Source organism: Cenococcum geophilum (assembly GCF_001692895.1).
Source record: "Cenococcum geophilum 1.58 unplaced genomic scaffold K441scaffold_29, whole genome shotgun sequence".
NCBI classification, from domain to species: domain Eukaryota; kingdom Fungi; phylum Ascomycota; class Dothideomycetes; order Gloniales; family Gloniaceae; genus Cenococcum; species Cenococcum geophilum.
In genome coordinates this window covers 766,171-791,698 of record NW_027137587.1, presented here as the reverse complement: position 1 = coordinate 791,698, position 25,528 = coordinate 766,171, and the positions used below count along the sequence as shown (strand labels likewise).

At 48.9% G+C, this 25,528-nt stretch overlaps 8 protein-coding genes across 8 annotated transcripts; 1 reads left to right on the top strand and 7 right to left on the bottom strand.

Moving 5' to 3' along the window:
• Positions 1–1,116: 1,116 nt before the first annotated feature.
• K441DRAFT_152550 (uncharacterized protein) lies at positions 1,117–2,040 on the bottom strand. The gene is made up of 2 exons (XM_067640204.1): positions 1,824–2,040; positions 1,117–1,771 (listed from the first exon to the last, which is right to left on the bottom strand). The coding sequence occupies exon 2, from the start codon at positions 1,733–1,735 to the stop codon at positions 1,226–1,228; it is 510 nt and encodes a 169-aa protein (XP_067502487.1). The 5' UTR covers positions 1,736–1,771; positions 1,824–2,040; the 3' UTR covers positions 1,117–1,225.
• On the bottom strand, positions 1,932–2,740 carry K441DRAFT_678524 (uncharacterized protein; the record flags this gene model as incomplete). The annotated part of the gene is made up of 3 exons (XM_067651166.1): positions 1,932–2,297; positions 2,465–2,607; positions 2,695–2,740. The coding sequence occupies 3 exons, from the start codon at positions 2,738–2,740 to the stop codon at positions 1,932–1,934; spliced, it is 555 nt and encodes a 184-aa protein (XP_067502486.1).
• A 138-nt stretch (positions 2,741–2,878) lies between these two features.
• Positions 2,879–3,485, bottom strand: K441DRAFT_152553 (uncharacterized protein). Its single transcript, XM_067640205.1, has one exon. The coding sequence runs from the start codon at positions 3,329–3,331 to the stop codon at positions 3,017–3,019; it is 315 nt and encodes a 104-aa protein (XP_067502485.1). The 5' UTR covers positions 3,332–3,485; the 3' UTR covers positions 2,879–3,016.
• A 2,831-nt stretch (positions 3,486–6,316) lies between these two features.
• On the bottom strand, positions 6,317–7,336 carry K441DRAFT_152527 (uncharacterized protein). The gene is made up of 2 exons (XM_067640203.1): positions 6,617–7,336; positions 6,317–6,549 (listed from the first exon to the last, which is right to left on the bottom strand). Exons 1-2 carry the CDS (start codon positions 6,909–6,911, stop codon positions 6,350–6,352), a joined length of 495 nt encoding a protein of 164 aa, XP_067502484.1. The 5' UTR covers positions 6,912–7,336; the 3' UTR covers positions 6,317–6,349.
• A 1,773-nt stretch (positions 7,337–9,109) lies between these two features.
• Positions 9,110–9,797, bottom strand: K441DRAFT_662197 (uncharacterized protein). The gene has a single exon (XM_067649003.1). The coding sequence runs from the start codon at positions 9,670–9,672 to the stop codon at positions 9,307–9,309; it is 366 nt and encodes a 121-aa protein (XP_067502483.1). The 5' UTR covers positions 9,673–9,797; the 3' UTR covers positions 9,110–9,306.
• Positions 9,798–10,392: 595 nt separating this feature from the next.
• K441DRAFT_152496 (uncharacterized protein) lies at positions 10,393–11,776 on the bottom strand. Its single transcript, XM_067640202.1, has 4 exons — positions 11,688–11,776; positions 11,463–11,634; positions 10,663–11,412; positions 10,393–10,603 (listed from the first exon to the last, which is right to left on the bottom strand). Exons 2-4 carry the CDS (start codon positions 11,585–11,587, stop codon positions 10,486–10,488), a joined length of 993 nt encoding a protein of 330 aa, XP_067502482.1. The 5' UTR covers positions 11,588–11,634; positions 11,688–11,776; the 3' UTR covers positions 10,393–10,485.
• A 3,749-nt stretch (positions 11,777–15,525) lies between these two features.
• Positions 15,526–20,363, bottom strand: K441DRAFT_662195 (DNA/RNA polymerase). The gene has a single exon (XM_067649002.1). It carries the CDS (start codon positions 20,235–20,237, stop codon positions 15,948–15,950), a length of 4,290 nt encoding a protein of 1,429 aa, XP_067502481.1. The 5' UTR covers positions 20,238–20,363; the 3' UTR covers positions 15,526–15,947.
• A 3,262-nt stretch (positions 20,364–23,625) lies between these two features.
• On the top strand, positions 23,626–25,463 carry K441DRAFT_688018 (cytochrome P450; the record flags this gene model as incomplete). Its single annotated transcript, XM_067652146.1, has 6 exons — positions 23,626–23,665; positions 23,763–24,139; positions 24,201–24,347; positions 24,394–25,030; positions 25,081–25,329; positions 25,393–25,463. The coding sequence occupies 6 exons, from the start codon at positions 23,626–23,628 to the stop codon at positions 25,461–25,463; spliced, it is 1,521 nt and encodes a 506-aa protein (XP_067502480.1).
• Between the last annotated feature and the right edge of the window lie 65 nt (positions 25,464–25,528).

The window sequence follows — 25,528 nt, the reverse complement described above, 5'->3', positions numbered from 1 at the left end:
CTCGGTTCTGTATCGGGACCTGTGTTGGCAGTTCTGTCTAACCTGGGAAGAAATATGGTATTTTCTACTGTTGCATCATTTGCAACATATTGTTCACATTGTTGAACCATTTTACAGCTTCGTGTATAGCAACGAGGACGTAAAATTTGCGTTTAGGATGTATCAATTAGAACATGTATAATACGACCTGTATTGAGTTTTTAGAGATGCCACGGCCAGTTACTCGTTGCGCCTGCTCCATCAATATCCCCCTGGAGACTTGACTCCATTTCAATACTTCGGACTAATCCCTCCCAGTTTCCCCATGCACTGTTTCCTCTTGGACTTTGCAGATTTGAGAAGCTCTGGCTACCTAGTGAGGGATAATCTATGCTGGTGTCACTATTCGAAGTTACTGGCTATATAGTCGCATTCCCTTGGCCAATGTCCCGACGCCATAGTCTATTCTTTCACCCACCCCTATGATAGGACTAGCTCTCATCACGGACGAGTGTTGCGTCGCTTTGGAAGAACCCAAGTCAGACTCAATGATGAGATTGGCCAACTCCGAGTTTTGGCCACCCAAGCGGTCGTTGGTTATCGATTCCTCAGCCGCAGTATTGCACTGGCTTTCGCCTGGGATCGATGAATTGTCTTCCATTCTACGGGGACCTTTATTGCACATCCTCAGCCGATCGGTAAGCCGTTTGGTCTTTGCCCTTATCAATTTCCGCATGGAATGCCACAAGGCGCATTCCTGGCATCCGTAATGATATCCTCTCCCTCCCCAAAAATTGCATCGATATTATTCCACGCTCATTCCACTATATGGCCTTTTGTCCTCATACAAAGTTCAAAGAGTAGATATATAACAGCGTGCCATCGAATATAAGAGCAAAAAGTCCAGCTCTATCTTCTCACAGCTGTTTTGGTCTGCAGCTGGTGCGAGTATTCAATGATCTCTATGCTGGTGATAAACAGATGATCTTTTGCTGACTGTTTCAAGGCCGAATTTCCTTAGTGGCCATGGAGGGGTTGGTGAAGCGTAAGTGTCGATCTGTAGAACTCGTGTATTGATTGATCTATGAAAGACAAGAGACTATATATACATGATGTCGGTGCGGGACCAACAGGAGGGGTACGTAATAGGGAGTAGGTGAACGAGTCAAGCAGGGGTAGGTGACTGAGTCGAGGGGTAGGTAACTGAGTCGGGTGGCAAGACAACCTGGTTCAGGTCGACAGTAAGTCATACCTTTGCTAGTATTAAACGAGCTCTAGCTAAGGTCATCCAGTGAAACGGCTTAGATACATCTAAATGCTTGAGGTATTTGGACTCCACGTGTTGTGCACATCTTTCAATTTGTACTTCCAACTCATCGATCTTCCGATTTTCCATTCCAGCAAGGTTATTACTGGAATATGATGGCAGGTATATTAAGGGTTTCACAACTTTGAGGATCTCAAATCTGATCAAGGAGTAAACCATCTCTGAAAACCCTATTCCTGGTGATTGCACCTCGGTGTCCTCTTCACTAATATCAGAGTCGTTAACGTTAAGAGGAAATTTGGTGTCGAAACTATTTGGTACGATTGTAGGGAGCGAGCTGTGAACATCTGACACCTGCATATCAAGCAGACAGATTTGCCACCACAGGCGGCGCCGCATTTCCGTTTCGGGGGGGGACAGTGAGAAAAAGGATCCGTCGCGATGGATCCCAAAGGCTTGCGCAATGCGTACAGCATTTCCGGTAAGCATCCAGACAAGGCGTGTGTCTCCTTGCTGGATGCACGACTAATGGAAGAATTTAACAGGAATATCTAAGAGATCGAGATGACAAACTTACCAAGAATATAACAAATGCGCCACCACTTCTTGCGTAGTTAGGAGACCTGCTCTTTCAAGAGCCTGCTCAGCGGCAAATCTGTATCTGACCAGCAGCTCGTTTTTATCTTCATAGAATCTCCCGACTGTCATTTGGTGTCATACACGTCACAGCGGCAAAAAATACTACAAATATGAGTGATTCGATTGGTTTTCCTAAGCTGTCCAAACTGTCGTATGCTGTGGAAATATTGTCCTTTACGGAAGGCAAGTGAAGTATTTTTACTATGGGATCGACGTTCTGTGCAAAGATGTTCCAAAGAAGGGTTCTCGCTTGATTGGGCGGATGAAAGTCGTGGAGATTGTTGATGGGTAATTGAACATCAAATGATATTCTGCTGACCGAATTTCCGCCCGGGTTCTGGTTTGAGGAAGGCGAACTTGATACGTATTCTCCATCTGGCTCATCGTAGATGAGCTCTTTAAGAGATGTCACCTATTGAATATGTTTTCAGTCTGCTTCTAGAGAACCCATTTTTTAATGCGTCTAAATGTGGCATACCTCATCAAACAAGCTTGTCCAAGGTCCACATATCGGCTCCTTCCTTTCTCCAAAATCGACCTTCCCGTCTCGTCATTTAAGGTAAGGCTTCCAGGATATACTCCTTTGCCATTTTGAAGTGAATTCATAGTATTGTTATCTCTTGCTTCCCTATTGCGTAAGTCTTGAACAAGCTCTTCGAGCATCGATAGTCGTGAGAGGAGCCTGGCGTCCTCCTTTTTTGCGTTCTTCTTGCGATTTCGAACTGTACATCGAATCCCAGCCTTTGCACAGTTCGAGCAATGGCCGGGGACCTTGTCACACTTGACTTTTCTCTTGTAACAAGACTCACAAGATAAGGCCTTTGGAACGCATGGCATTGATTGGTTCGTATCCATGTTGCACCAAGAAAATGCCACACTTATTTTTCGTCAGCGTATAGGAAGCTTTGGAGTTCATGGAGACGATGGACGTTCAATTGTAAAACAAACAGAAGCAGCTTAATAACATGTAAAGTTGGAGAGTCGGTATATTTTCTAAAAGTAGTCGTTAAATTGAGAAGTTCGGACTTTTCGGCCGACCGAGTCTTCAGAATGTCCGAGGAAGCCAATCCTTACGCGTGTCCCAACCTTGCCAACGTCTCTCAATGCCCAAAGATGGTTATGGCTAAGAAATTACCGCAGCAGCCAATTTTGTAAACATGTTACGACCCCGGTAGGTTGCCTAATAGCAAAGCACCGATTGGCAGGGTTCGCACTAGGGATAACATCACCGTAAGCACGCCCTGCTTCCCCAGAGTAAAACTCAAGGTATGGTGCATTTGCTTCGGAGAAGGGCTTGCCATTCTCAAGCGCAACCAACGTTATCAAGCATTGAATCAGCCCACTTCCGCAGTATTTTCCCGCGTGCTTTTGGGGTAATTGCATTCCATCCTTTGAGCGCTGTTGCGGCGGATGCTGAGGCGAAAGCGAAAGCGACGTCTGTGGCATCCATATCTGGAAATGAGGCAATTTCCCCAGTAGAGGGGTTGGTGAGGTTTAAAGTGTTATTAGTCCTTGAGCTGAGTCATTCGCCATTGATATAACTTTTGGTGATAAAGAGAGGGGTTGTTGAGCTTCTGAGACATTTTGAGGCTGCTGAGCTGCTGTTAGCCGGAATCAGCTCATTGTGCGTGTGAACTTTGCTTTATACAAAATTTAGCGACGATTTAAGAGAAGTATTTCCTTTTAATACTAGTTTCTCCTTACACTAGAACTAATCAACGGACTTAAGAATGAAATGCCGGGTTGGTCGGTTAGCTAAGTTGAGGCTGCAGAGAACTCCGAAACTAACTGCAAGAAAGACGGTCTGAAAATGAAGGTTGCACTATCCGCTATTGGACTAGCTATATCGTGCTATACCTCTAATAGGTTAGAATATTTTCCTCTTTGCCCCTTTCTAAATGAGAAGATGTTAACCTTGAAAGACTAGAAAGATATTAAAGCCCGCCGAAGCTAAGGAACAGCTAAAGGTCCGAATCTTCGAATCGAAATAAATCGGTGACAGATTAGCCCGAGGTGATAAAGTAAAATTTAAATAGTTCTCGAAATCTTGATATATTCGATGCAGAAAGCAACACCTTGCAATGGCAACCACCATGTTAATTATCCCTGTGCTCAAGCAGGGCTCACAGATCCAAACAGAATCTTCAAACATATGGCCGACCGCATCCGAAGTCTTCTCAAGGACACTCTAGCTGTTGGAAGTGGATGTTTTGGCCATATCTTCAAAAGAAATCAGGGGGTTTGAACGATGATTTCGGGGTTCTTTGCCTTGTCAGTTACGTTGGACCTGCAACATTCTGCAACCCTTGTGAACTTAGCTGACTGGTTTTAGAGTGGGAAACGCTGTCTGCCTTCGAATCATTTGTATTGTCTCAAAACTTCAATACCTTTCTTGGCCATATTGGGCCTCTCCTTACGGAGCCTGCGAAGCCACAGTTCTTTGTGACGGATACCAACCCCGACAAATTTGCAAGCGCCTCGTTTACTGAGATTACACAGCTTCCTGTGAAGTCTGAGCACCCTTCTAGAGACAAAGACTGGGAGAGGCTGTCATCTCTAATCAAGGTTCACTCTCGTGGCGAAAGGTAATTCCTTTCTGGATATAGCATCAACCTAGGTCAGCAGCTCTGGCTAGGTATAATTGGATGGGAAAACGTCGAGGTAAGTGTTCAAAAGAACCCTTAAGGTGATAAAGGTAATGGTCCTACTCTTTAGTCCCGTGAACTTATTTATAGGAACGAGGAAGTACAAGCTGCCTTGAGGGATGTGTTACAATATGGGGAACCGTTTACCTTACTCGTCGAATTGGCAACGCTTGTAAAGACGTGAACTTGAAAGATTTTCACCCTATCTCCGCACATATCGCGGACAGTAAGCGGATCTGTATATGAGAAATAGCAATTCACAGGCGCACGCTTTGATTTGAGTGTGCTAATGTTTTTTGAATCAATAGTCTCCGCACTCATAGGCCGCCGTGGTCCAAAATCTATCTCGGATTCTAGTTAAGCATCCGAAGTACTTCAAAATTAAACGTATAAAGGACACTGTAGGGTTTATTCGGCAGTTGGTGCCATTTCAAGGGGCACAACTAGCCGCAAATCGACCCACGCCCAACAGCACATATGAACTTTGCACAGATCTTTGTGAAGATGTGCATTTACGGAGCTTACGTAGAAACTCTATATGTCGCTCTATTCACGATCCTGATTAATACCATGACTTGGAAATTCAAGGCGTTTCTGTCTAAATAGACGAACGAACCCTTCTTCCGGTAGTTGACACCCCGCAACTGTCACTATGGGATGAGATTCGCGCAGCTGATCTATAGGCCCGAGTGGAATATTATCTAGATGACCATCTTCGAGATTATTGGTAGCATGGCCACGCCCAACTTTAGCTGATGCGTGGTGTGCCGCCTAGGAAACGCAGCTTTTCAAAAACTTCCAGTATTGAGGAGCCCACATGGTCACCCGGACAGCGGAGCAGGTTACCCAGAAGGAAGGCTACCGTTGCGGGACGGGTATTTGAAGCACTGTTGCAGTGCCTATATCGGTAGCTTCCCGTTGGGTTCACGGCGATCGGCGTGCTCTTCGTATGGCGACTTACCGAGCAGTACAGGGAAGTCGTAATCGATCTAGATTCTATTTCGCAGGAAATCTGAAGAATTCCAAATGTTGGCAGACATGATAGTGGCATACCAGAGGTGAGTCTCAGGCCTTTGCCGTTACTGGAGTATTCACAAATATGATACCCGGTGTTGCACAAGTAAATGAGTTGTTGCGAACATGACCAACTCGGTGACCGAACCGGTGTGGATATCCGGCTACGCCTTTAAGATCAACAACACCACATCCTTGCACTCTCCACGACCACACCGTTGCAGACCACCATGATCGTCACCAGGCAAGATACGGATATCCAATGGAAGCCCAACTCGCTCTCCCCCTTGTTCCACGGACTGGCCGGCTGACCGGATTTTGTCTTGCGCTAAGATCGCTGCAGTGATACGAGACGCTACTAGCGCCATGTCAGCAAGGCTACGAATGAGCACTTCAAGTGGCAGGACAGGATAGAATTGGACTGCAACGCATGAAAAATTTCTCATATGCTATGGGAATGTTGGACGAAGGGAGGCTACCATTGGGAGCTTTAAGTGGTCCACTAGCGAAATATCGTATCACTTTGAGTCAACTGACATCCGCATAATAAGAGTAAGATGGATAGCGAAAGATCTTTGGAGGGGAAACTAAGGCTCCTAATTGCTTGGATATGTATGGCATACTGAAAGGAGGTATGACGACGGGGAAGGACCAGTTATTAGGCTCGTCTGTAATGCGTTTTTGATGATGACATCTGCGAGGAGCTATTGGCATAGTTCCCGCTACCCAATGCAGAGCTTCTCAGAGTATTTGAAGTATTTTTTAGAAGCATATATAAAAAGAAACTACGATTTTTTTTTTGGTTTTATCTAAAGTCAGGGCACCGAAAGTTGAGCGGACGCCCTAGCAATGTAAGAGGTGTAGGAATCGAGTTACAGGTCTTGCGGTAGGGTGGACTGGGGAGGTAGGTTGCTAAGTCGAATATCGTATCTCTTTGGTAAAGACATATAGTCGAGGAGCTATTCATGCAGCCATCGCTATGAGATGTGGGTTTTGGACGAGTGTCTGGAGGTCTTCAATTAGTCATATGGGTGAGCTTGTACAGTTTTCTTCGGTGTTTGGGGCTATTCACAAGGGCACACTTTAGACACCAAAAATCGTGGCGTGAAAAGCATATGTGAGAGGAACGTTGTAAAGGATGGATGAGCAATAATCAAGATAATGACTGCATTGTATGCTGATTCGTCTGTCCCAAATAGAAAATCAAATATATGCAGCTTTCCTTTGCTCCTTTTCCGTCGAGTCATGGAGGAGTGATCATCAGAGAGATTCGCAGAAGAAGACAAAGATTGACATTTTTCACATCTTTGGATAGCGATTTCAATGTCCGATGCATTTGGGGGGTGTAGGCGTACGTACAGTGACATCTCAATTTCAAATCACCCAGAGATAGCCCTAGGGTCAGTGATATAATTAGCATGCATCCTGCGGATCATCACCTGCATTCACAGCTAGAGATATGGCATCAACGCAGCAGAGCTCGAAGCGAACAGGAGCAACACCACGGCCCTTGCATGCTCTACTAGACCAACACCACGCCCACAAGTATTATGAAGTCATACCCCCACCCAAGTTCGCTATGTGGCGCGGGAAGATGACATCCACAGCGGCTAAGCTCATTCAGCCGCGAGACAACCGGGCTCAAAGCCCATTGCTGTGCCGCGCAGCAGTCCGCGGTGCAGGAATGCAATGGCTTGACGATATTGAAACAAGAGGACGCACCCTGCGGCTACTAACACGGGCATACGCGCAAGGGCATTGGACGAGTTTTTGCATGACTAGGACGCAAAGGCAAAAGGCTGAAATCACAGCAGATGTCGTGGTTCGCTGTGGCGAGGTCCGAGACCTGTGACAGAAACGCCAGCTGAAGCAGTCAAGAATTACAGTTGTATATCGCCGGGTTGGTACGTGTATAGGCGCTCCCAATCGCCAGTGTCAAGCTTCGGGGAGATGCCTAGTGCGGTTTTTCAGTTTTGGGGAAGGGTGATTGGGGCGGGGAGTTGGGAAGAGCATCCGCGAGGACACATTCACTGGCAGTGAGGTCGCGACTCGGTGAGCCCCAGTTTAATTCCCACGAATGACTCCGTGGGTATGGGAGGCAGTGCTCGTAAGCGGAGCATGGGCCCGGACCATTGGCCGATAAAATGCGAGTGTTGTAAGCCTTTTGATTACTGTAGAAGGAGCTGGCTGACCATGAGCAAGGAATAAAATTTTGAATCAAAAGGGCTGAGATGTTGCACGAGTCGCGGGCGGTACGAACTCCCAAAGATTTAAATCCCAGTGCCGGAATTGGTCGATCTCCTGCCGATCTTGTCCAAACTCCTGGCCCTTGTGTGCATTACAGGTGGGTGGGTGCCTTGAGACATCCTTTTCTAACGGCGAAGTTTTAGTGGTTGCATGGCCATGGCTTGGGAATTTGGGTGGCGGCAACTTTTCTTGGGTGCAGGTAAATAAAAAGAGGTGTTGATCATGACGGATCTGATCCATTGGGCTGGTACGGATAGACGGGCAGCGAAGATCTCGGTGTACCCGGGCTGCTAGTGGCTGAAGTTGGGAATGCATGATGACGAGGCTGAAGACGAGGCTGAAGTGAAACGAATCCAGAAATTGCTGGGAGGCGTCTCGGATCGGCAGAAGCGGGGGCGGGAAGGCCACATGTCGGCTTCCCGCACGCGTACTGGCCTCCAGGAAATGACAAGCTGTGCCGGGACGTGACGAGGTTAGGAAAATGTTAATCGGGGAACATCTGATAAGATAGGCTAGCAGTAGCGTTTTTGGGTTAGGGCCTATCATGATTGGGCAACGGCCATTCGCGACGCACATTTTTTTAGGCATTGTGTGCACCTAAAAAACATGCACTCTTCCCCTAACCAACTCCGTTGCGCACGAAATCTTGATGCCTTTGGGTTCAGCCGCTTGATGACATAATGATAGTCACCAGAAGTTTTTCTCATCAAGCGAGCTGGAAAGGGAAAGTGATTGGGGCGCTCTAACGCACGGGTGACAGCGGGAAGCCCCCGGCGTGTAATGAAAGGGTGGCCCTTGGAGGGAATCGTTCAGTGGGCCGTAGCGGTCTAGACAAAACGCTTGGCATACAAGCGAGACTAGGTTCGCATGCGTCACCAAAGTAGGCCTGGGGCGTGTGAGGGTCGTTGAAGGCTCTGGGAGAGAACATTGCCAATATTGTCCCATCACACCTTTCAACAGGTTACGTGCCTGGATGTCAACCTGCCCCCAAACATGCTCATGCTATAACCGCCTCAACGGTTTCCCCCACTGGATGGCATCATCAGTTGGGGATGCCTCTGGACTTTGTGATTCGGTGGGAAAGCACCCGCGTAATGCATCGGAATGCAAGCCACACTGAAGCCCACTAAGCGAGATAGAGGAGCAATAAAGTTTCGTGCTTGCATGCAGTAGACTTGCGCTAGCGGCACGTATCTGGTGCGTCGAAAAGGGTGCTGGGAAGGGCCCTCTTCCGCGCGGGACTCCACCAAAGTCCTGCCCCAGCAGAGCAGCAAGCAGCTGGAAACGGGGCATACGACAGCACCAATGCTTTCTCTGCATCGAATGTAATTATATTTTCTCTCGCTCGCCGAGTCCGGCATGGATTCGCAATAGCAGGCCAAATGTCTCATCCCACGTAGCTGTCATCGATCGAGAAAAGTATCTGGCATTGACGTGACGTGCACATACCTTCTTGATTGCAATTCTCCCGCAGCAGCAATGGCTAGGGTAGTGGGGATGCTTGTGGAAAAAAGGTTAAGCGAGTAATTGGTAAAGGGCATGGCTCCGAAAAAGGCGTGATCTGGACCGGGCATTTTCGATAACCTCTCCCGTAACGCGGTGCCCGCTTCCGCTGTCAGTGCGCTGCGTGAAGGTGGGCCACAGTAGGGCAGTGCGGCGCGAATTGGAACTCTCCCGACTCTCCCACCGAACTAGAGTTTGACAGAGATGAGTAGCTGACAGGGAAATTGCCTGCCAGAGTTTGACGGCGAGCACCGCTTCAATTGGTCCAACCAGGCTGGCGGTGTAGCGATCCAACACCATTCCGTCTTCAAAGCACTCTGGCGCTCTGCTTGCAGGAGCCCTGATACACACAACCAAAGCCACCAGGGTCCATTTCATGGCGCATTTCAGCTTTTAGTTGCCGGCCCTCTGCTACAAGCCCTCTCTTTCAAGATCTCCGATCTCGAGAAAGTTAAAATCACCTGAGGGTCGGACGACCGTGCGAGCCTCACTATCGCCATGTCGCATTAGTGGAGTGGTACTTATGCCGCGTGAGACGGATCCCGTAGCTAGCGTACAACCAGTCATGCCACTGTGAGGCCAATATCGTACGAGAAAGCGTTCTGCACGTCGCACCGCGCGTGGGGGCTTGGAAAATCGAGAGAGATCCATACCCACCGTACTGGGTTCGTGTTAACTTAGTGCTAGAACGCGTGGAACACGCACACTTGCTAATTTGACATCTGAAGTCGTGCACCTAGTCCTTGTACTGTACTGTTTTGCACAAAGTACAGATTTCATCATGTTGGGCTTCTTTCTGCTTGCAAAATTGTTGAATAGGCTGTGGTCAAAAAGGATTGGCGAAGTGACCATTAGCAATCTAGCGGCACGATCAAAGTATTCACGGAGTCGTGCGGAACGAGCATAATAATAAATCGCAGAGAACTGCCTCATCCCAGATATCGGGAGCGGGCTGGTGTGAATTGCGCCAACGGTAATGCAGATCCCTGGAATGCTTCGATGCATCTCCCAATATCCTCCAAAAGTTCCAATAGATATCTCAAATGATCCCCATGCTTCGGTGTCAACGCTGAGAAAGAAATAAGAGGCTCCAGTATTGAATTTTCTCGCTCGTGGAAGTATAACTAAAATGCTAAAACGGTGTCATGAATCGTTTCTTAATCGTGAAAGACGCGTCCCGAACGTGGCATGTCAGGCTGCCGCCGCCAAGGTCGTAGGAGTCTCTCCAATTGAGAATCGAGCCAACTTTTCTTCAACTCTCTTGACGAGTTCCGGATCGAACTCCTTTTCTCTTCTGGCCCTCTTAGGTCTGTAGCAATGAATCAAATCAGCACTGTGAATCTGGCGTGAAAGCGTGAAGTGACTTACGGTATCCTCGTGCAAGTGTCGCACCGCTCGTGGCCACATTCGGAGCACGCCTGACTCCCGTCCTTGAACAACGACTGACACTTCTCGCACGACCACCGCACCCTCTGCCTTGGCCTCCTCCACGTCCGCCTCTTGCCCGGTTCTGCTTCGATGTCGCTTTCGTCATCTGCCGCTGCGTCTCCAGGATAACCTTCGGGCCATTTCTCCAGCTTCGCGGGGTCTCTGGGGCACTTTGTGCAACGAACATGCTGGCACTTCTCACAGATTGTTGCTGATGGAGGCCGGAACATCGTCTCGCACTTGTGGCAAGTGCGCCGAACCCTTTGCCTAGAAGGTTGATAGACTAGCTCCCCTCCCGTCCTGTTCTTGATGGTAAGTAGCGGCTTTCGCGGCTTGGGCTTGCTCTCTTCTGGCTCCTTTCCTTTCTCGCCTGTCTTGGGTTTCTTCTTGGGATACCGAGGGCATTTCTTGCAGCGCTTGTGTTCGCACTTAGCACAGATCTTGTCAGCACCATAAGTGGCTCCGCAGCGATGGCATGATCGATGAACACGCATCCGAATTGGCTTCTCAACCCGTTGAACATTGGTGGCATTGGTTCCAGTGGTAATCCATTCATGGGATTCGAGCGTCAATCCATATTTAGCGAACAGGGCGCGAGCGCGCTCTTGCTGGAGAGTACTCCGGGTATATGTGCCAGGTCCAGATGCTTGTGCTGGTGCAGTTGTCGGAGTGGTGGCAGCAGGAGCAGGGCTACAACAAGTTGGTAAATTATGACTTGGATGGAAGGTGGATCAACTCACGTATTAGTGGTAGCCGGTGCCGCTGGCACGGCTGTAGAGGTACTTGGGGTGGCTGTAGTCGCGGTGGAAGGAGCAGATGTCTTGCTCGTACTCCCTCTCCTTAAAACGGTACCCAGTCTCTTCATATACTTTCCAATGCTCTTCCTCCGCTCTGTAGGACCGTCCGGTGCTCCTGGTGCTGGTGAACTCATGTTGATGGTGGTGGTAGAAGTCCTGGGTTGCTACCTGGTATGTGGTGCTGATTGCGTATTCCTCGGCCCCCCAAAAAAAGGAAATCAGCTCCAGAAAAATATTGCCAGAAGCATGTACATAAGGACTGGGCGTGTAGGGTCTCCAATGTTCTGCGACTGCTTTGTTGGAAAATAATCCTGGTAGACCGGACAGGTGAGACACTGACGATTCTCGGATCGACCGACAGGATGGTAAAAGCAGTTTCCAGCAATTAGGCTCTTGACAGCTGTTAAAGCCGGAGTGGGTCGTAGAATTCCTTGGAAGACGACCAGTCGTCAAGCAATCCCGCCGGTGGATTTGAAGGGAGAGAGGAGACGGGATGGTGGCGATGGCGAAGTTATGTATGGGTGGAGAGAATCAGCCCACGCAACAAGGTTTTGGGGTGCTGGAGTTCGGGGACAAAACCAGAGTGCTGGGTTCAGCAACAGCAGGGCAGTCGCTAAAGAAACACGGCCCGTTCTTTGCGCGGAAGAAGCTCGGTATTGCTCGCAGCAAGCATCCTTGGCGAACCGAAACGCTGTCCGCCACTAAGTTGCTGAGCTGCTGAAGCTGAGGTGTGGCCGGATATACCGTGCTACGCTGTACTGCACTGCGCTGCACCTGTTCTTGGGTACAGCGCGATGTGAGGGGAAGGCCCAGCAGCCAGGGGTCTCTCGTACTGGCGTCCAACGAGCTACCTCGGCCGGCGGTAAAGCTCTGGTGCGAAAGCGGGCTGCTGAGCACCCAAGGAGCCAGGACCAAGCATGCTTGAGCAGAGTTCTCCTCCCGACAGAGCGGTCCCGCGAGCGGAGAAGGGCCTGTTCGGGCAAGCTCCAACGCAGCCAGGCGACTGACCAAACAGCAGCCAGCGTCGAAAACTCCACCAAAACGCAGCCGGTGCGGGCTGCCTTGGAAGGTCCACTAAACCACGCACAGCGACAGCGGCCTCGTTCTCATGCAGCGCATGGAGGGCCCAATTCACGGGCGCTCTACCACTGCTGCTGTTATTGTTGCTGCTGGCTGCTCCGCGGAGCGCCTGGTGCGCAGGACCACCAACTCGGCTCATTTGGTAAGCATCCAGCACTGGGCGGGCGACGTCTGGTGGAATCACTGCCTGCCTGCCTGCCTACCTGCCTGCCTGCCGCCACCTTTGAGGCGGCCTTGCTGTGATGCCACTGATACCGATCGCGGTCCTCCTATGCTCCATACCTCTGACCGGCTTCCTCCGCGCCCTCGTTCATTGGGGCTCCCACAGTTAGGCTCGAAAGGGGGCGCGGCGACAATGGGACGCCGCGAGCTTCCAGAAGGCAATCATCACCGCTGCCAACGAGGTTTATGCCTGAAGCTGATCAATGGCTCGACCTGTCATGGGAAATGCAGGGCTTGACGCTGGCTGCCAGCCTCGGGAGGGTCAATCTGGTGATTTGACATGTGTCTCCCGCATCTGGCGTCTCTCTTCTACGTCGCCGGAAGGTCAGTAAGAGTGCATTGAGAATGCATTGAGACTTTTTGGAGGCAATAAATTTCTGTCGGGTGATGAGAAACCAGACTTGCCGCCCCGGCGACCGCCTTCAGCTAGCCTGTCTCTCCGCAATTGCACACAGCACACACGCCACATCTCTGATCGCCAGCGGCGGATTACCGCGCGCCTTCAACACTATCAAGGGCTAGAGCAGTCTGAGAGCTACTACTGCATCCTGTCCGTGAACCATTCGTCAGAAGCTGTTGGCAGGACCTATGCCTGCATGCTCTCACGTAAGTTTCATCCCATTAAACCCGAGGGCGCACGCCAAAATCCCCGAAAATCCCCAAAATCCAACACCGCAACAACGGCTTTCCCATGCCATGGCGGCAAGGCTACCAAATGTATCGCTAGGTGCTCCGCCCACCTGGAAGGCATGCAGGGCACGGTCCCTTGCCAGTGATGTGCCACCAATAATGTCGCATTGCGCTTCATTGCGCGCTTGACAGGAAGAGGCCCCAACTCCCATCTTAAGACTCAAAAAAGGTGCTGTATCACGACCAGCTGTCGACACGGACGGCATCAATGTGCATATATCGACCACTAGGTCGTCTCAGGAGACGGCTCCGGGATATTCTCTAAGAACGATCTGCACTCCTGTTTCAAAAGTCTCGAAGCCACCTTTTACATCGAAGACGGATACTTAGTGCCCGCAAACGCTTCATGGCCGATCATCAGCGCCGTGAAGCGAACCGGTAAAGAGCCAATTGAACATCTATTTTTAGTCAATCGTAACATCCCTTGTGAAATGTCTTCTTCATGTGTCTAACTCCCCGGATCCGCGGTCTTTGTTCGATATCTTGTATTATCTGTACCGATTTTGTCCTGAGAACCTCAGTCCCAACGATAAACCTCTTTGCTCTATATCATTTTCAGTAGCACTGTACCATAGTCAACAATCAGGTCATATTATTGTTCCCGCCTATGGTTTATTATGAAAAACTTACTAGTCATCATATTCACCATTACGAAACATTCAACGAGCGTGAACTTTACGATCTGTGTACTTTTGACATCACAGTTACAGTGAGCGACGCTATGCTCCATTGCCTGCTCCAACTATGCGAATGTCTGATGGTGCATGTACATCGGAAATTGCTCTAAGTAATGCTTCAAACAGTTTGTAGTACTACAGGAGTTCCGTGGATACCCCTTGAATCGCCATGGTACTAGTCTCTGATGGGTATCTGGTGACTAGGTCCTTGGATCAATTGTCCACTATCCACAGCGCCTACAAACATCCGGGAACATTGTTAAATTATGTTGTACTGAAAAACCCAAGTGCTGCACGGACGAGACAATCAAACATGCTCCCGTAACCGATCAAACACCCTTTTCCCGCTCCCGCACTCCAGCACGGTCCTCACAATCTAGACCCTCACTGCTCACCTCATCCGCTTCTTAACATTCGACCCCTATGTCTAGACTCCGCGGAGTATTGACCGGCCCAGCGCCTCAAAAGATTTATGCGGATCGGGCGGCTAGTACACCAAAATAAGCCGGCACCCCATTCAAACGACCCTATTGTTTCGGATAGCCTCGCCATTAAAAACACCGGCTATGGAGCCCATTGGCAGTGCCGCGCAGTTGCGCTGGTGCGGGGCGTCGGAACACCTCGAGCCTCACACCCAGCTAGGCGCAGATGGTGTGTAAGCACATGAAATACCAGCACCCTCCCAGTCGCGCCCACCTCGAAACATGTGTGTCTGAGTCGTACATTTAGAACCCCGGCATAGCACGAGATAGCCGTTAGACCCACCAGCCTTCGTACGCCTCACAAAAGCAAGTGATCGTCGCCCTCGCCGCCCGCCGTCCAAGGCAAACAATCCAACATCCACACCATCAGGCGTTCCCCGTCTACGTCAGGGAGACTTCCCTCTCGCCTCGAGGCACCTAAATCCAGCGCTCTGCCTATCACGGCGCAGCTCTGAGCACGGTCTTCCACATTTGGGTTCCCAACCCAGTAAGCTACAGTCCTAAGTCCCCTGTCTCAAGTCCTGCTCTACTCTCGGCTCGCGGGAAACGGAACGAGCCGCGCAGCTAAGCATTACCGCAACTGGCATCTTTTCATGCCGACCACTGACATCATTGATTTGCTTGCCGGCGCGCGCTCAACTGCCGTCTTTCTCAGTTTCAGGGTTCAGGGTTTTTGATTCTAATTAAAACGGACGACGGGGTTTGTCGGCCCGATGGTTCTGAGTCAAAGGAGCTTAAACACACATACAGTGTCCAGGCCTACTTGTGATGCATGTAAAAGGAGCAGCACCGAGTTAGATAATTAAATCGAATTCAGATAACCAGAGATCAAAAGCAAATGCGCAAAGCAAAGAGCCGGTTGGTAGAGTAATTATGTGTAGTGTGAGATATATAGAGGAGTCGTAATGTCTCATTCGTTCCGTGATGGTTACAGCTATCTAATATATAGGACCCAGCAAATCGCGTTCTGCAGGTTGCCAATAAATAGTATCTTACAGGTTCCTTCCACCTCTTGCCGCGTTGCGTACACACCATTTCTATCGTATCCAACTTTGCTCTCGCGATCGACGATTGAGTTGACTGATATATAACTCTACTTCTCCAAATCCGGTATATTAAAACGCCTTCTATGCAAACAATGCGTTGAAAACACTTCTAAAAATGCGAAAGGGCTTTAAAAAAGCGCAATAAAGTACAGAGAACGGAATGATAGATACAATAGAAAGGATGGAAGGCTCTGAACCTAAACCAAACGTAATTTTTAGGAGGTGCCCCGTTCATGAAAAGAAGTACTTGCTGTCCTTGAGACGCGATACGTCGAAGTCGCCCTTCTTAGGCACAGGCGGGAAGGTGAGCGGGAGCCAGACTTGAATATTTTTCCCGGTTCCCAAGTAACGCTTCTCCTTGGATTTTTCTTTCTTGTTGGCTTTGTCTAGAGGGGCATCATCTTCATGGTCTTCAAGGCCTTCAAGGCCTTCAACCTCTTCCTCGGTTATTGATTCGGGGTCGTTTTTGTCAAGAGTGTCCCTTATTTCGACGGAGCCTGCATTGAACGCATGCCCCTCTTTTTCAGATAGCTCTGCGTCAATAATCTTTGACTGCACTCGCTTGGCCTTGGAACCCGTGGTCTCCCCAAGAATCGAAGGCTCCGAGTCTGAAATGATCGCGGTAGGGTCCCGCGCAGCCTCATAAATGCTCGCTGGGGTGATCATCTCCTCGCCCATCTTTCTTTCCTCCGGATTCTCAGAGTTTAGCAGGCGCTGTCGCTTCTCTTCCATGAGAACCTCGTCGAGTGTTGCAGTTACAGTTGTCTGTTTCCCCCCATTTTGTCTTGCCCTTGACAATGAAAGTCTGAGGGCCATAATCTCCTGCGCCACAGCAGTGTTGCTACTGAGAGTAGCTAGATACATAGAGCCTGCGTATCGTGCTTTGAATTCTGCGGCAAGACGACCGATGATATCTTCGGAATGCATGCGGACAAACGCATCACGCAAGATTTGGTTCAGGCTGGGAATATCCGCCGCATGACTCCAGAATGAGTCGTGCACAGCGGCGAAAGTAAGGCCCACTTCGTCACATTTGAGCGCCGAGAGAATCATGTGTGTAGCATCGAGCGAATGAATGAAGTTTGGTGGAAACGCCTGTAGCTGTTTTCTCTTTGAAACGGCATCCGAGGCGCGTGGCTCGTGGACACTGATTCCCTGTAGGCAAGTTTTAACCTGAGAAACTTTACCTTTCCGGTACGGCTGGACAACAGGCATTTTCAGTGGTGTGGTCCAGATAACGCTTGATTTGAACTCGGTCAAATCCTGCTTTACTTTTGCATGTCCACGCTCGTTGAGTGGCTTTTGCCTGAACTTTGAATCATACAATTGTGCCTTTCCTTCTGAATGTTGCTGAACCTTCTTGATCTGCTCTGCAGTGATAGAGGTTGAAATCCTTCCCGCGCATTCACCTAACCAATACTGGATATCATGAGCACCATTGAATATTTGGGACAAAGCTTTGAAGATCTGTTTAGCCACGTAGCCAGCAACATTGAGGAGCGAAAGGATTTGAGGTGTTGACTCAAAGTTTGGAAATATATCCTTCAGTTCGGTTAAGACTTGCATACGGGCTCCCCCGAACGTCACGCCATACACGTTCGTCATGACAGTACGTTTGACTACCCTGCGCGAAATTTTGCCATTCAGAAATTTGGCAATGGCTATTCCGGCCTCGGCATCTTTTGCGACTTCAGACCTGACCAACTCAGCGACTCCTGTGTAGATGTCCTGAGGACGATCGGAAGGTTCCAAATTGACCTGGCTTGCTCCAACTTTATCGCCACCGAGAGCAGCATAGTGTTGCAAACCATTGCACGTACCGTCCTGGTGAACTGGAAGGTATGAAATGTAACGTGTTGGGTCCGGAGAATCTAGGGCATTCTTGAGTTCCATGCAGCAGGCCAGACATTGCCATGGATCCTCGGCGGTAAGCCACCATCGGCTGCCAGAAAGAGGATTCGTGGCCGAATCGTATATTTGGTCTAAATGTTCCATAGCGAACTCCTCTCTTTCCTTAAGACTGGCCTTGTCGAACCCATGGAGATTGGCAAGGTGGATTTTTAACCACTGGAGACCGACAGTGCCAAGCTCTTTTCCTTTAGCAAATTTCAGCAGCCCTCGTGCTATATCTGCGCCCATGTGGTTGAGGGCTGGGGGTATAGGGTATGCTCTTCCACGGAAATCGACGTTATGGGGGTAATAGAAAGTTTCGTTCAAGTACGAGCGAGCGATCTCGAGCTGGAAGTTCTGGAAGCATCGGTTGGAATGAAAACCACTCTTCTGAGCCTCAATCGATTTCATCTTTTTCATCCATAGCATACGATCAATACGGCTTGCATCCTTGGCTGGCTCAGATGGATATTTGATATCTAGCTTTTCTGGAACAAGCTCCCCTATGCCTTCACCATCGTTCCAGGCCTGAAGCATGACTTTGAACACATCCCTATTGATTTGCCAGGGTGTCTTGCCTAGAACATCGAGTCCCGCAAATATTTGATCCAGGTCTCCCTTCTGGGCGGCTGATACGGCGTATGCTCGCTGAGCTTCATCTCCCCCCTTGGCTCGGACTACCGTCGTAGGATACCGGTAGTAACCACCGTCCTTGTAAGAAGTCCACAGTTTTGGCTCAACTAACATAGGAAGCCGAAAGCTAGCGAATCCCTTGATTGGCTCTTTGCCTAATTTTTCTACGAGATCGTAATGCGCTGATATTTTACCAATTTTCTTGCCCTTTTGATAGGTATGACCATGCGAGAATGCTGGCTGAATACTCGTTAAGGTCTCTCCAGTTTTCGGATCCTCGCGGCACACAGTGATAGTGGCGCTTTGGAGAACCTTTTCAACGAGAAAGGCACCAATTCTTGCTTTGATGTGCGTCGGAAACTCTTTGTGTACAATATCACCAACGGCTTGCTCAGGATTGACCTCCTGTCGTTGAGGTGAGCTGAATTTGTATCGGCCTTTAGTCAATCTGGAAAGTATTTTCTGTCGTATAAGTGACCGTCGACCCTGAGAAAAAGTGTTTTTGGTTCTAGAACCATACTCTAGCTCGAGAAGACCCCCTATTGCAGTGGTTATGCTCGAGACTTTAACACTATTGTGGCTATCGTAATCAGCTGCAAAGGCTTGTAAAATCCGAATGATGGCGATAGCAGCAAGCTTCTCAGCACCGAAAAGCTCAAGGTATGGTCCATAGATATGACGATCGGAAGAAAGGGTCCCCTCCGGTGTAGATAGGACTTCCTTTACTTCCTTCAACTCCTGCTGTACTGAGGGCAACAGGGCAGAATACCATTGCCACATCAGGGCTTCGATGGGTTTTGTCTTTAAGACACCATGAATTCCAATCTTTTGCAGATTATCATTCTCTGCTCTCCAACGCTCAACAGCAGCATCGACGGCATTTTCTTCAAGTCGAAGTTGCCGCATATATGCGAATGCTCTGTCTTTGTCTTCCTTGGAGCCTTCAATCTGGTGAGGATAGGCGACGCCCTTTCCGGGCTCGAACATGGACAGTGCTTCGTTCAGAGTTTTCAAACCGAATCCCTTCTGGTTCACAGGCTTTACCTTAAGAGACGGGTCTGGTAAATATCCTTTCTCGATAGCAAGTGCCCGGCCTAATGGCGTGCTCAGTCCGTACTTGATATGATTATCCACTGAATCCAATTCATCAAATTGGTCGGGCTGAAAGTTGACGAGCATATCCCATTCCGACACTGAAAACTCTGCAGATGTATTGACTTTTTCGAATGTGTCGGGACCGGCACTCTTAGCAAGCTCCAGAAAATTGCGTATGGACTCGTCTCTCCGTAAACCTGTTAGAAAAGCAATAGATGCTCGTAGCATAATGACCAAAGTTTGAGCATCCGGTTGAACATCTCTTCTCATCATTTCATTGTTGTACCATTTTTCCATGTCTTCAATGCTAACATCTGGTCGGTCGTTATGCATGAATTCGAGTAACTTCCCTAGGTATAAATTATGAGCACCGACAATTTCTGGAGCCATGGGACTGTAAAGGTCCGTTAATCGTCGAACCAACGCGGCCGCTCTATCCAGCCGCCCCACTCTTAAACAAGCATGCAGATTCTGGTGTAGCTCGGCAGGATCGCCACCAATACCATTTTTGAAATTGAGCCGAGGAGGGGCTATCGCCAAAGAATTGTGGATGATGAGCGGATGAGCGGGATCCCAGTGATCAAGATCTGACACGCCCCGAGGCATGCGGTGAGTGGACCAAGCATGGTCCGCTAACGGGATATCTTCAAGGGGTATCTCGTCGAATTGAGGAGGGAGGATGTCTGAGGCGGTGGCCAGCGACCGGCTCTTTGTTCGTGGTGAGACTGGTCGAGGAAGCTTGTGTCTCCTGGCATCGGAGGATTGAACTGTCGCAATTGTTCCACTGGCTGTCCATCTCATCTGAGCCGGGCATAACCAAGGTAGAGACAATTGCTCAAGGCCTTGCGGGGCCCTTTGGAAAGCATCGCGCCGTATCTGTCGCCGCGCAGCTCGCAGGAGCATGATTGGGGGATATGGCGAGAGTTGTGAGATTCAAATTAAAGGAAAAAAACACCCTCATTCAGCTGCTGCAACCAAAGAAAAGAACAAAAAGTACTAGGGGAAGTGAAGAACGCAGATGCAAAAGTTGTGGTACTTGGGAGAGAATGGCAAAAAATTGTCCATTACTGCAGCCCCTTTGAGCTCGGGCCAGGCCAAGAGCAATATTCCTTGGCATAAGCACATAACCAGATTACTAGCTTCTACGTTGACCATTTTTAATCTTCAATTGGCAAGTTATGAATATATGTGGGTAAGCGATGCATATAACTTACTTCCAGGTTTTCTTAGAGCAAATTTGGACTTGATAGGGTGTGTTTGGTTGCAATCTGGAGCTTTTTCAATCTGACGTTGATCCGTGCTTTCACCGGCATCAACGAGTAGATAATTAGTGGGGCTTAATCCGGTAGTCGTACTCCATCGAAAGAAAGCCGACTGTTCGGTTGATCGTTCTAAAAGGCCTCAGATGAGGCTTAAATTAGCGACGTCTTCTACTCACATTAATTAATAATCCTCTGCCAGAACGTGCCTACTACCGATCCCATATTACCAGCTCTTTATTTATTAGTGTCTTGTTGCCATGTCGCCAACGACTGACGTCCCCCATCATATATTAGTGTGTTGAGTATGAACACCGACTGGTCGGATCCGAACGCCGACAGTAAGGATCAAGAAGAGGACGTCGTATAGGGCCTGCAGCTGCAGCAGTAATACCGTCGTCGGTGAGGGCGGTGAGGGCATGGTGGGCAATCGGACGGGTGCACGAGCAGAGCTCCAGATTCGACAAGCTCCGGATTGATCTGATGCGAAGAGCTCAAGTTCAACTACTATATACGGTAAAGCGTGCGAGTTTGACGCAGTTGCCGATCTAGAGGGGCTCCAAATTAGTCGAACAGACACCTCCAGATCGGTTCTAAAGCCTCCATATCGAATCTAGACCCTTACTTCCCATTTCTACACTGATTGAATCAAACCCGGTCTTGCCAACCTTTAAATCAACCCCTCAAGGCTCCACGATCATTGTATTGTTACATATTCCTACTTCATACAAAATCCGGAGCCTCCCGGCATCCAATGCCACTCACAGACCGTCATTCTATTCGCCTATAGCCCAAAAGGATACGTCTCACCCCTTGCCAAAGCCTCCTTTGGCTGTGCAACCTCGAACGCTTTCACTGCACTGGTACGATAAAACCACATGAAGGCGTCGAATTGCTGGGGCAAGACGGCCTTCATATAATGGCTATAACGCTCTGTAGCTGGACGATATATCACACCGATAAATCTCTCAGCCTTGGCTTCATCAGTGCCTCGACTACTTCCTTCGTCTGCCACTCTCTCTGAAGATCCAAGAGAAAGGATGGGATACCGGTGTTGTGCATCAAATGCTCGTAACTATCCTCCCGTGATGGGCTCACACGCAAGATCTGAATTAGCTCATCCCATTCATCCGCTGGCGCAACCTCCCCTTCATGTGTCCCGCATCCTATTATAGTAACCTCGCCTAGATTGGAGAAGTTCCGGCGGCATAGCTGTCCTAAGTTCAACTCATCCGTACTCTGGGCCATCGCCGTAGCTCGTGCATCTCCAACATGTGAGTTGTGTGCCCAAACCACGGCCTTCGACTTTGAGCAGCCGCGCGAGCGTTGCAAACGTATGAGTATCCCGAAGATTCCACGAGGCCGAGTCATCATAATACATAGCGCGATAGTATCGTTCCCAGTCGTAAACTAGACGTGCATCTCAGCATCAAAGTAACTTTCCCCATTCTTGGCGCCCATCAGAGCAAGTCGCTTTGTAAGAAGTTCTTTCAACATCTTGACATCGCCCGTTTCGCATGGCACATATCCCCTGTTAAGAGACGCCCGACCGTAGGATGCTAGGTCCTTCACCCATGGCACCCATAGCGTTTTCGAGCGACTTGCACGGTTTCCGGGTCAACTCGGTCCAAGTAGTCGATTACGGCTCTAATGGATGAGCCCACACTATCCCATGCCGTGGTAAGCGAACCTAAACCAAGGCTTGCCTTGGCAAAATAAAGCTGTGGATTTAATCAAGCAATTGCACGTCAATATCGGGACGATAAAGCTCCAAATTGATATATATTGACTCTATTATCGCCTAGTACAATCCAGATGTTCTTTCCAGCAAAGCCTTCACATGCAGAGCGGTATTTTGCATAGAGATACTGTGATAGAGACGTGCGTCGACGTTCCGGCGTTTGCGCACGGGCCACACTCGCGTAGCCCCACAACGGCGCACGGAATAGAGACCCAGCCCAAAGAAGCCAGCTCTTTCCTCCACGACTAGAAGATGTTGCGAACCGTGAAAAACTGAAGATTCTCTAGAAGAAGTTCGTTAGGACTACGAAACGAACAGGCTTACCTAGCATCACCGATGAGGACAATACGAGACTGACCAAAGCTGTTAAAAGTAAGAACCAAAAGATTGCTTTTAATATTAGGAAGCTTCTGTGCTGCACTCTTCACGAGTTCTGAGAGCGTTTGAATCATCTTTCGTTGGTGGTTTCAGCAATCGACGTAACGTGGTTAACGGGGTTTTGACCAGTCCCTGAGTTAAAGTTTTACTAAATCGGTCATAACCCGGGGACCGGTCAACCACGTTACAGTATTTTCTGGCTAAGAAGGCATAAGAGGCGTATCGAGGTTGTAATAGAATCTGCTATCCACCTCCACAGAATTGTACGTTCTTGCCAAAATCAGAACTTCATACGACTGACGTCACACTATGATCGCCACCATAGAGTAAACATTACAGAACTATTTCAAAGAGTATTTGAAGCAACAGAGAGGAACTCGAAGTAGACGATAAAGAGATCGGCTAGTACACACGCAGGAACCTTGGAACGGAAAGGTTCGTTTGAGCGCTGAGCAACCGCTTGCCCAATATGGCACGAGTAGACTTGGCGCAAGCACGGTATTCCTCAGATAGATTTACCAAGCCCTGCAACAGCAACAAATTTTACTTCATGGATATAGTGAAGAAACTTGAGAATATGCAATCCAGGCCTAAGAAATCTTAATGAAATTCTACTAGGAAAGGATATTCCCATTTTGGAGCAAGGTAGAGAGTAGCTAGGTGGGCTGCTTGTAGAGCGATGGTTCCGCAGATTTCAGATATCGGTCTTGCCAGGTACTTCATATCAACACCTACACCCTGTGCACTTACTTAATATGCTACAAAAAATATCCTTGTATTTCTCCCAAACGCCTCATAGAACTTCAGTGTTATTATTCCGCGATCGGAATCATTCCGTTGTTGTTCGGCATTTTAGAGCCAAACCCCAGACTCTAGCTCCAAGCGGGAATCCAGGAAATCCGCCGTTGAGTAAATGACAACTGCGACTTCGACCGGGTACAATCTCCACACTTGTCCGTGAAGCCGATGAAATGTGCTTAAGATCGCGACATAGATAGCGTCTCCACCCTTGTCCCCAATTCTCTCTTTTCCACATCCTTCATTTTACAGGTCCTCCAATTCACCACGATCTCTACATCCCTACCTTATCAACACAATTTGATGAACACCTTCTCCGAAGCCTTTTCCTTTTATTTCTTGCGATCCCACTAACCTACCTCATTTCCAACGAATTCATTCGACGCGCAGCTCGAATAAAGGAGTTCATAGGTTCAACAAACTGGCTGCTGGTGGGGAACATTCCAGATATTAGATTCAATGCAGCAGAAAAATACAGGCAGCAGTCCAAAATATATGGCGACGTGTATCAGATCCAACTAGGAAATATCCCAGTCATCGTGGTGAACAGTACTAAAGCTGCGAAGAAGATATTCGGACAGAATAGTCAAGCACTAAGTTCAAGGCCTATATTTCGGACATTCCACAAGGTATAGGCTGCTATGGATCTACAATAAAGGCTTTGCATCCCGACTGACCCAATGACTATAGGTTCTCTCCAATTCTGTGGGAACGACCATCGGCACGTCCCCTTTCAATGAATCCTTGAGGCGTCGGCGAAAAGGCGCTGCGTCAGCGTTGAACAAGCCATCGATCGCTACCTATATTGGACATCTGGATGTAGAGACTAAAGACTTTGTCAAAGAAGGTCTCAAGAATGGGCAAGCAGGAAAAGTGGGTGTAGACCCTCCAACGCCTGAGCTTCAGCCTTGCACTCACCCTGAACTGGGGTACCCGAATGGGCAGTGGAGACGGCCCGATGTTCCATAAGATCACGGAGGTCGAAGAGATCATTAGCAAATTTCGAAGCACGACCAGTAATCTTCAGGATTATATACCTATCCTTCCACTGAATCCCTTAAGCTTCGGGTCAAAGAAGGCGAGGGAGATGCGAGATCGGAGAGATGTATATCTGAAGCGTTTAAATAAGGGCCTAGATGATTGCATGGAGAAAGGAATTCGCAGACCTTGTATCCAAGCAAATGTGATTCTTGACAAGGAAGCTTCTCTCAACAAGAAGGAACTTACATCGATCAACCTAACAATGCTTTCTGGGGGCTTGGATACAATGACCACTCTGGTCCAATGGAGTGTGGCTTTGTTGGCCCAGCGTCCCGACACTCAGACCAAGGCTATCGAGGCCATCCGGGAATTCTATACGGACGAAGAACCCTTGTGTAATCCATTAGATGACCAAAAATGTGCCCATATTGCAGCAATGGTTCGAGAGTTTCTCAGGTATTATTGTGTTCTTCGTCTGGCTTTTCCTCGAGCCACGGTAAAAGACGTGAATTACGAAGGAAAATTGATTCCTGCGGGGAGTACCATTTACTTGAACGCGCTGCCTTTCATACTAATGAATCTTGTTCAGATCCCAAAATATGGGCTGATCCTGAGGTATTTCGACCAGAGCGGTGGTTGGAGCAGTCCGATGCGCCACTCTTTACTTATGGCTTAGGCTACCGGATGTGTGCAGGGTCTTTGCTCGCTAATAGAGAACTATATTTGGTGTTTCTTAGGATGCTCAATAGGTCCGAAATTTTGCAGGATTCCGAGGTTGAGACACATCCTGTCCTTGGCAGTGCTGATCCAACAAGCCTCGTTACGAAGAGAGTACAAGGTTATCTTCAAGCCAAGGAACAAGGCCGCATTGAGGGAGGCGTTGAATAAATTTGGCGAAAAGGAAGCCCTTGCGGTGTGAATAGCACGAGGAAGGACGGAAACAAGGGACACGTCTATCCCTTAACCAGTTGAGGCGCAACGCCAAGCCGGCTCGTGCGTGAACACCGGTATCAGATATACAGTTCTCATCACAAAGG